Here is a 10595-nt window from a genome sequence, read left to right as displayed (position 1 = left end):
CTTCTTCATCACCGATCAACTTTCCTTTTCCTTTTGATCCTGAAACTTCATTACCCTTCGGATCATTTGGAGTCGGTTTATGTTCTTGTTCACCAGAATCATCAACTGGTGTCTTGACTTCTCCCCCTTGTTTCGGAAGTGAGCTAGACTCTGAAACACCTTCTAGACGATTGAGCATTGAGAAGACAGGTTTAAGCTTATCAGCCAGATGTTGGCAAATGGAGACCGTGAGTAAAGAATCACGAGTCTTGATGAGATTTAGCAAGAATTGATTAACATCTCCAACATAACTTTTTATCACAGCCTTTTCAGACTTGAGCTCATCATTATGTTGTTGTGCAAGCGACAGTTGCACAGAAAGAACTTTGATATTCTCGGTTTTCACCGCAAGTTTATCCATAACAGAATTCTCGATAGCAAGATCCTCTTGAAGCTTATCAAGCTGGGAAGAAATAGAAGTTTGCAGTTCAGCATTATCATCCTGAATTTCAGTGCGAACCTTTGAAAGAGTAGCTTTCTTAGTTTGAAGAGTCGATCCAAGACTCATAATGACCTTATTCGCAGCTTCAGTATTTTTGTCTGAGGATCGTCGAAAATCCACCATAAACTCAATAACATCATTCACTAGTTTTTTGACTTTTTTGGTCGCTTCACGAACGGTCTTTTCTGAATTTTCCACAGCTTTAGTAGAGGCATCAAGAGTTTTGGAATGCTCCTTGGAGAGAGTCTCGATTAACGCCTTGACGAACTCAAAGGAGTAGGCGTTGCCAGGTGATGATTTGGAAGATTCAAGCAAAGTATCCAACTTCTCATTGAGGGCTTTGACTTGCCCCTTTTTCATAGGTGTATCTTCATCATCACTGGATGGTTGAACGTTGAATGGGCTATATTTAAATTCTTGGAAGTCATCATTATCATCTCCAAAGATAGTATCCGGATCATCAGTGCGTAGTGGTGAGATTGGATTAGAACTAGGACCAATCGTAACACCAGAAGCACCTACCCCTGTATCATATATGTTGACAGTTACTTGTGGTGTTCTTGTGGTTGTGGTGGTTGTTGCAGTGGATTCAGTGTAAAGAGGAGTGGTTTGAGCAATAGAGATCTGTGGTTGCGAGACTCCCACATATACATTCGGACATGGACAAATGGTGATTGGTGTAGAGATGGGTGTAGATGTAGTAGTAGGAGAAGGTAGAGGAGAAGGAACATGAAAAGTTTTAGTTGGTGAAGGAACAGAGGTAGGAATCAGAGATGTTAGCTTCGTAGAAGTCTGAGTAGGAATGGGCTCTAAAACCATTGGTTGCGAACTAACTGCAGTATTTTCAGTTTCACGCTGGACTTGCTCTTTTCTCTGAACATCCGAATTTGTATGAGACTCAGAATCATCTTCAACGACTGGAGAGGGTGATCGCGGCTTACGAGCAGCCTTTTTGACTTTCTTCTTCGGAGTTTGAACTGGTTCGGAAGGACCAGCCTTTGTCTTTCACTTACCTCCCTTCTTAGGCTTGTTCTCTTCCTCCAAAGCCTTTTGCATTTTAGGTGTTAATGGACGAGGACCTATGCATGTTTTTTCCTATACTTGTTGATGAGTTCGTTGTCTATTGGAACACAGTTGAGCATTTCCTCTGGAAGAGATCCAATAAAGTCGAACTTCGTAGGATCAGACACGATGAAGTTCAAAGTGTGAAAGATCGGAGTAGCAGCCATTATACATCCCTTAATCACCGGAATGTTGAGTTTAGTGATAGCTCTGTGGACAATGACGGATCAGAACCGAGCACACAAAATCTCCGAATTCTGTGTCGTGGAAAGAGTACTCTCAACAAGTTGTACCCAAAGGATGGAACCATAATCTAGGTTGATTTCCATATATTATAGTGCATAAAAGCTTACTTGCACTGTCCGAGCCCGTGACCCGCTCTGAAAAACTTTTAAAGAGAAGGGTAAAGAGGCCATTCCACATCGGAGGTAGGTTGGGCTTCTTGAACTTGGATAAAATGGCAAGATTGCCCACGTAACCCATCTGGTAGAACATCTCCAGGATTGCAGAAGAAGAGATTGACTCCGGCTCAACCAGATCCCGAGCTTCAGAAAACCCTAGCAATCGTCTGAATCGAGACCTGGAGATTGATATTTTGTGGGAATAGATCTCGAAGGTAATAATAGACTCACCTTCTTTATAACTTGCAGTTGAGTATGCCTTGGATAGATGAACTAAGGGAACATTCTCCACCATTGTAAGAGCCGGAGCCAAAGGAGAGTGACGAAGAAACTCAATCATCGGCTGGAGAGAGGCAGCGTATTTGGATGAGTCGAGATCCAACATGAGATTTTGGTTGGCTTTGATGTTCAATAGCGTCGATGAGGCGGTTCGTTCAGCCACAGATGGAGTTTCAGGTGAAGCAGCCATTGATGCAGATGGAGAAGATAAACAGTGGTTGAGAGAGAGAGTTTTTCTTGTTGGAGAATTTGAAAGCTTTAAAATTGGTGAGTGATAATCAAACGTCGAATTTCTTTTATACGGTGTGATAGGAGAGAGAAATCCGGCTTTTTGCGCTTCCAAATCCCATAAAAGTAGCCTGAAAAGACGTGACAGCTAGAGTGTGTCAGGCGGCGTAATAGAAAAGCGTGATGTCAGAAGCCGTTTGAAAATTTCACGCGCCCAAATCAAAATCTTATCCATTGAAAACCGTTGATTCAGTTCTGGACATTCGTAACCAAATCAAAGCATATAAGAAGTGGCTTGGAGAACACCTTTTTCATCTCCTCGGGCAAGACCAATTATAAGTCGACGTCTTAATAGCTTGCCAGTACCTGTTCTCCGAATGTGAAAGTAATCATTCGGAATAAGTGAAACCAGACTGTTGGAAAATCACAATGATTCTCATGCAAGAGTGTGCCAAATATAAAGAAATAAAACAAATATATTTGGGATTCTGTGATGCCAATATAAAATTAACATCAAAGTAGATGGATCCCCAGCAACGATCTCTTCCTTCGGAGTCAAGAGAGACTCGGAAGTGCTTGCATGGTTCCCCGTTGAATTACGATCATCTATTTGTTGAGAAATAGTGAAAGGCTTCTTTTCATTAGGCTTTAATAGGTGGCTTGGCTTCATTCAAACTACGAAACTCAACATAAGTCCGAAAGTATGGAAGAAGTACTTGTCATACCAGTGTAGTCATAATAACAAGTATGCGTAGGATTCATTTAAGTGGCTAGACATAGTCGAAATCTCAAAGAAAAATAAAAACTGGATCTATTAGGAAGAAATGTCTTAGGTCAAGATCATTCCATTAAGATCTCTCAAAAATAAAATAATGATATTTCAAGGTACAAACCACGAGGGTTGAATGTTGTCAATTCCATGGTGAAAAGTCTAGAACATATTTATTGTTCACCGTCAATACATAAATAGTATTCGAATTTTGGGTTTCACTCAAATCGTGGTGATAACAATTTGAAGATCATAAACACAGAATTTGTGTAACCATAAACCTCAATGGTCATTTCTGAGAGTCTCAGGGGTTACGAATGTGGAAGTGAAGGCGATGGAGGTGGTTCCGAAGATAGAAATGTACCTCTGCTATATTGCGAATGACTAAGCAGTCAAATCTTAAGTCGATATAAGAAGAGTAAGTTAGCTCAACGACTTATGTGAATATTATCCTGATTGGGAAGTAACATTCGGAGTGAAAGTTTCATTAAGGCTTCAACATAGAGTCTTAGAGGCTTTGGTCAACATGCAGCACCATGCTTCTAGGGACACTTAGCTAGTACATAGAATCAGAGTTATATACCTGCCCCATCATTCCGAATTGTAGTGACGACAAAGTAACTAAGATAAAACGAATTTTAAAAAATAGCACACAAATACACAAAACAAAAAAAAATATTTTTTGAGTTTTTAATTTTCTGAAAAGATAAAACATAAACAAGAAAGTAAATATATTTTTGGATTTAGGATTTTCTTGAAAAAGAAACAAAAACAGAAGAGAAAAAATATTTTTGTATTTTGAAGTTTTTCTGAAAAAGAAATAAAAGCATAAAAGAAAAATATTTTTGTATTTTGAAGTTTTTCTGAAAAAGAAATAAAAAAAGAAAAGAAAAATATTTTTTGTATTTTGAAGTTTTTCTAAAAATGAAATAAAAACAGAAAAGAGATATATTGAAAACATATAATATACAAAGGATACATGAAGTTCCAAGTCCCAGATGAACAATAGACGCCGAGTCGTTCCGAGCGCTCGGACCCGTTCGGAGTGTGAAGAGTTAGTTGTGAGTACCTCCGAGGGTTTGGACCGGTTCGGAACTTAAGAGATGCATTCTGATTATGAAGATGGTTTTGGAACAGATTCTGCTTATATCATTCCTAAGCCTTGTAGAATTCGATTGAAGGTTGTTTCAGGTAAGGCTTTTGTGAAGATGTCAGCAAGTTGATCAGAGGATCTTACGAAATGTACTTCAACGTCCCATCTTCTACATGATCCTTTATAAATGGTATCTCAGTGCTATATGTTTCGTCTTGGAATGTTTCACTGGGTTGTGACAAATTCGAATAGCACTTTCCGAATCACAGTAGAGTGGAATCCACTTCATGTTGATGTCATAGTCTCGAAGCTGGCTTTGTATCCAGACAACTTGCGAAGTGCATGATGCAGCTGTGATGTATTCATCTTCTGCATTTGATAGGCGCACACAAGTCTGTTTCTTTGATTGCCAACTTACTAGTTTTCCATCTAGAAACTGACATCCCCCAGAACTTCTTTTACGATCGAGACCGCATCCGCCTAGATCAGCATCCAAAAAGGCTTGCACAAAGAATCTGGAGTTTGATGGATACCATATTCCGAGAGAAGATGATCTTTTGAGATATCTTAGAATATTCTTCACAACAATCATGTGTGGTTCACGAGAATTCGCCTGAAACCTAGCACAATAACAAACAGCAAACATTATGTCTGGTCGACTGGATGTTAGATACATTAATGATCCAATCATTTGCCGATAGAGAGTAATATCCGTTGCAGGTTTGTCCAAGGACGGTGTTAGCCTCGTTTCGAATACCATCGGGACCTTGACTCGTGAATCTCCTACCATCCCGAATTTCGCAAGTAACGACTTGGTGTAGGCTTCCTGGTTGATAAAAATACCCATCGAACTCTGTCTAATATTTAAACCAAGGAAAAAATTAATAGGACCCATTGAGCGCATCTCAAATTTAGTCTCCATCAACTTTCGGAATTCAACAGTCAATCTAGGATTAGTTGATCCGAAGATGATATCATCAACATAGATTTGGACGATAATCAGATGGTCACCATCTTTCTTACGAAAGAAGGTTGGTTCGACCGAGCCTTGTTTAAACTTTGATTGTTTTAAGAATCGGATAAGAGTTTCATACCATGCTCGAGGAGCTTGTTTTAAACCGTACACAGCGTTATCCAAAATGTAGCAATGGTTTGGATACTTCTCGTTCACGAAACCTGGTGGTTGCTCTACGTAAACCATTTCCTTTAACTCACCATTCAGAAAGTCACATTTAACATCCATATGATAGACTTCGAAGTTCTTATGAGCTGCATAGGCGAGAAAAATGCAAACAGACTCAAGCCTTGCAACTGGTGTGAATGTCTCTTCGTAATCTATGTCTTCTTTCTGGTAGTATCCTTTAACTTCCAACCTGGATTTATTCCGTATAACATTCCCTTCCTTGTCAAGCTTGTTCTAAAACACCTATTTTAAACCACAGAAGCATCCTTTGGAGTTGGAATCAGTCTCCAAACTTTGTTTTGTTCAAATTCATTAAGCTCTTCCTACATAGCTTGCACCCAATCAGAGTGATCAAGGGAAAATTTTACAGTCTTGGGCTCAATTTTGGAGATAAACAAATTGAACGTGCAAAATTCCATCTTAGAAAGTAATGCGGTTTGATTCACTTTTTGCTGAGCTCTTGTGAGAACTCCTGAAGATGGAGCTCTGACGATTTGAGTTTTGGGATGATCTTTGGTTCATTTAGTTAATGGTGGGTAGTTTGGATCATAAGCTGGGTCTAATTAGGCATTGACATCTTCGAATTCTGATTGAACGTCGTCGGAGTCGTGATTTTCATTGTCATTCTCCACCTGAGAATTTACTTGTGACTCAATGTTCGAAATTGGATTCTCCCCATGGATCGGAATATCAATACTAAATTTAGGGTTTGAATTCTCCCCCTCAACAGATGTATCAATTATGGAGGTTGAAGTGGAACCATCCCCCTGGAATGTAGTAGAAGTAGTTTGTGTTTGGGGTAGAACTTCAGACGTCTTTGGAATATCATTGTTCACTTCTGGATCCTTCAAAATTTGTGGTTTGGATTCAAGATCTTTTGTGGCATCGTCGATGATCTTCTTTAACTCATCCTCTTGATTATCATTGGCCTTTGATTCAGAGGAGATCGCTTTCTCAGGCTCATCAAACAAATTCATGAATTCCTCATACAAGTTCATCAGATGAATCGTTTGAGATGGTGTGGATGGAAAAATCTCTTCGGATGGACTGTTGGACTTCTGATACTTGTTGAGATAGTTGTCATCAAAAGTGACATAGTAGGTTTCTCAGTTCTTTTGGATTTCTTGTTAAGAACCCTATATGCCTTTGAAGTAAGAGAATACCCTAAGAAGATTCCTTCGTCTGCTTTGACGTCAAATTTGTTCCTTTGCTCTTTGGAGTTAAAAATGAAACACCTGGAACCAAAAACATGAAAGAACTTAAAGTTAGGTTTTCGTTTATTAAGAATCTCGTAAGGAGTGATTGAGAATATTTTGTTAATTAAAGAGCGATTCTGAGTAAAGCAGGCGGTTCCGATTGCATCAGCCCAGAAATAGAGTGGTAAGTTCGCAAATGAAAGCATGGTCCTCGTAGCTTCACGAAGAGATCGGTTTCGTCTTTCAACGACTCCGTTCTACTAAGGAGTGTAAGGAGATGATAAGTTGTGAGGAACTCCCTTTTCAGTAAAAAATTCTTCAAACACTTGGTTTTTGAATTCAGAACTGTTATCACTGCGAACGTTCCGAACTAGCTTTCATAATTGAAGTTTAATCAGCTTGATAAAATCCTTTAGTCTTGAGGTAGCATCTGATTTCGGTTTAAGAAAATAAACCCAGGTAAATAGAGAAAAAGCATCTACAATAACCAAAATATACTTGTTACCACCAACACTCTCAATGGCAAATGGGCCACAAAGATCAACGTGTAAGAGTTCAAGTGGCTCAATAATTTTGGTATTGATAATTGTGGAGTGACTCTTCCGACTTTGCTTTCCTAGTTCACAAGCTGCACACAGATGTTCCTTGTCATACTTCAGAAGAGGAAGTTCTCGCACAAGGTCGCCAAGTACGAGTTTTTTTATGTCCTTGAAATTTAAATGTGAGAGCCTTCGGTGCCAAAGCCAACTTTCATCTGAATATGCTTTCGTAAGAAGGCAAATGGATGGCTTCCCGAATATTGGTTTAATATTCAAAGGAAACATCTCTCCCTTTCTTTTGGATTTTAATAGCACCGCATTTGTTTTCTTCTCGATTATTTCAGATCCTTCATCATCAAACGAAACCTTCAGCCTTGTACCTACACCCAATTAAGAAACGCTTATTAGGTTATGTTGCAGGCCTTCTACATAGGCTACATTGTGAATAGTGAATTCACCATTCGTGATTATGTCGTATCCTTTGATCTCTCCTGTGGTGTTATTTCCATACTTCACCTTGCCACCATCCTTCAATGTTCGGAATTCCCTAAGCTCTTCCCTCCTCCCTGTCATGTGACGTGAACAACCACTGTCGATGTGCCATTCTGAATCGTACTGTTCGTCACATATCACCTACAAAATTCAGAGAGATTTAGGAACCAAAAGTTGCTTGGGTCCTTGTGAGGTTTTCTTATGAACAAGAAATGTTATAGATTATCTACCAAATAAGATCTCTTTATTAACGTTGAATTCTCTCCTTTCATGATTTTGAAAACAATAATCCTTTCATCATTGGGATTTCTTTTAAAAGGAATTTTTGTTTGTTTTGAAGCTATTTGTTGCTTGATTTCCTTTTTCGCAATTTTCTTTTCCTCCTTTTTCAACTGAGCTTCAGAATCCTTGGAACAGATTTCAGGTTCCGAAACTAGTTTACCTTTTCCCTTAACATCTTTGGGTGTATTGGCAAATTTTGAAACATTAGATTTAGGAGAAAATTTTGTTTTAGCTTTTTCAAGAGGTTTCAAAACTTGAGATTTTGCAAAATGTTTTGGTTTCGCAACAGGTTTTGTAACTGGAGGTTTCACAACTTGTTTCAGAATATATTTTGGTTTCGAACTTTAAACAAGAGATGATTTCACATTTCGAACCGAAGATCTAACTGAGTTAGCAGTATAGTTATAAGAATAATGACTTTTCCATAATTGTTTCCTAGCTTGTTGATTTTTCTTATATCTACTATACATCTGCCTTCTCTTAGCTATCATTTCTTCTGCAGACAAATGAACCTTAGATCTAGGACTTTCCTTTCGGATTTTAGGACAGGACGGTTCGGAAGATGTTTCGCAAGGGATATCTTTGGTGCCACTGGGACTAGCTTGATTGCTACAGGGATTAACATAATTAAGTGGATTGGACACATATCTTACTTTGGTTTTCCATGAGGTTAGTTCGGACAGTCCTCTTGTCTCATCTGCATTATCTATTAGACCATCCCAAAAAAATTCAGGAAAACCATCAGCATTATCATTATTTACAATGGTTGTTAGTTCTGGAGTATTTTTAGTGTCAAGTCCGGTTGTTACGAAGACTTGGTTCGGAATAGTTTTGACTTTCGAAAATATGGCAGCTCTTTATATTAAAACAGTGGGTCCTTTACTTTCATGAATACGAACATATTCAATAGAGTTTTCAGAAATAAGATCTTTCGTTGATTCAGAATTATTGTGAACAAATGTTGAGCAATCAACCTCATCCTCCACATAAATTTCACTCATGTCACTTTCGTCAAATTCGGAAACATTTTCGACATCAAAAGTGTTTTGCGAACTCAATTTAGTGCATAAAGAGTCAAATTTTTGCACAGTATCAGATTTAATTTTATCTTTATATTTTTCATCCAACACTTGATTTAACATGTTCTTATGGTCCTTGGACTGTATGTAGGCTTCTACTTTGTCAAGTACAACACAGTATGCATCTGAAACCTCTTCGGAAGAGACTATGTGTAACAAACCGTTATTTCAAGCCTATGTAATAATGTAGGTTAATTTTTAGTTCTTTTTAAAACAATAAAGATAAATTTTAGCATATTGTGTATATTTACATAATTGACCCTCAAAAATAAATTATTAGACAATCTCGATTGGGATGAACCTAGTGGTAGAGATTGTAACAAGGTTTCCAAAAATATAAAGAACACTAAAATCCGAGTTATAACGAAGAAGTTATGACCAATCGAAGATCCGCGACAAAACCAGCAAAACACTATTCAGTGTAAAAACTGAATTTTCAATAAAAGACTTTTTAGCCATAACAATCTAAATGAAAGTTGTAGTTTATGTTAAACCGAGAACTTTCATAAAAAGAACGGCAAAATCTGACTTTGTATAAGGAAGTTACGATTTTTCTAAGTTTCAGTATAACAGTGTACAACTAAAAACTCGAAATAAAGATTGAGTGATTTTTAGCCGACACAACCTAAACGAGAATTGAAGGTCTCGTCAATAGTAGTACAACAGTAAAAAGACAAAAAAACGGACGTCGGATGAAGAAGTTATGAATTTTTAACGGATTTCCTGTCCCGGTCTGTTAAAAATAATAATATTAAAAATAAAGTCAAAATTAGCCGACGAGGTCTAAACAAAAGTCTTAGAGTATAATTTTACCTATGCGGGCATATAACGAACGTCAAAAACGGAGCTTGTATGCGAAAGTTATGATTTTCGCAAGTTTTTGGCACAAAAATCGAGAAATATTGAAAACCGGGCAATTTCACATGGTGCACCTTCGGCCACATTACCTCGCACGCGAGGCTTCCCCGTGTCACCTTCTGATTGGACCGAAGTTGTGCGTGTCACCTTCTAATTGGACCGAGGCTGAGGTCCAGTAGCCAGCCGACACCCTCGCAGGACCACACCCCTCGGACACGCGCCTTCTTCCAATTGGACCGAAGTTCGGTCCACTCCTGGTCCGACACACCGAGCCAGCTGTCCGAAGCGAGACCCTTCCCTTCGCCACCTGTCCGAACACGCGGCAGCTTCTCCTCGCTTCGGATCCGAGGCTTCGGCGTATATAAGAGGTGCGAGACCTTCCGGATTTTTTACACTTTTCACCCTATTTTCCATATATTTTCACTTCTTTCACTTCCACAAACTTATATACAACCCCTAAAGCCCCGGTATCAAGTCTAAAACCCTAAGCAAGCCTCGAAGCCCCGAGATTCCCGAGAAAAACAACTTTCTCCAGTCGTAACTCTGTTCGATTTAAGCCGGTTTTTCGTCAAATAAACTCCTTTCCGGGAAACGAAACGCTATCCAAATCACCACCTATCAAGTGAGTTCATACCCCAGTATTTTCATAATTT

The 10595-nt window shown here is 38.7% G+C and overlaps 1 protein-coding gene across 1 annotated transcript; it reads right to left on the bottom strand.

The window, feature by feature from the left end:
* Nucleotides 1-2840: 2840 nt before the first annotated feature.
* Nucleotides 2841-9147, bottom strand: LOC145130484 (uncharacterized). The gene is made up of 10 exons (XM_079065275.1): nt 8889-9147; nt 7954-8303; nt 7690-7864; nt 7191-7611; nt 6641-6731; nt 6072-6554; nt 5408-5730; nt 4569-4933; nt 3804-3841; nt 2841-2939 (listed from the first exon to the last, which is right to left on the bottom strand). Exons 1-10 carry the CDS (start codon nt 9145-9147, stop codon nt 2841-2843), a joined length of 2604 nt encoding a protein of 867 aa, XP_078921401.1.
* Between the last annotated feature and the right edge of the window lie 1448 nt (nt 9148-10595).

Source organism: Lactuca virosa, chromosome 8, assembly GCF_052849685.1.
Source record: "Lactuca virosa cultivar CGN04683 chromosome 8, Lactuca_virosa_CGN04683_v6, whole genome shotgun sequence".
Lineage (NCBI taxonomy): Eukaryota > Viridiplantae > Streptophyta > Magnoliopsida > Asterales > Asteraceae > Lactuca > Lactuca virosa.
This window is presented reverse-complemented; position numbering and strand designations above follow the sequence as displayed.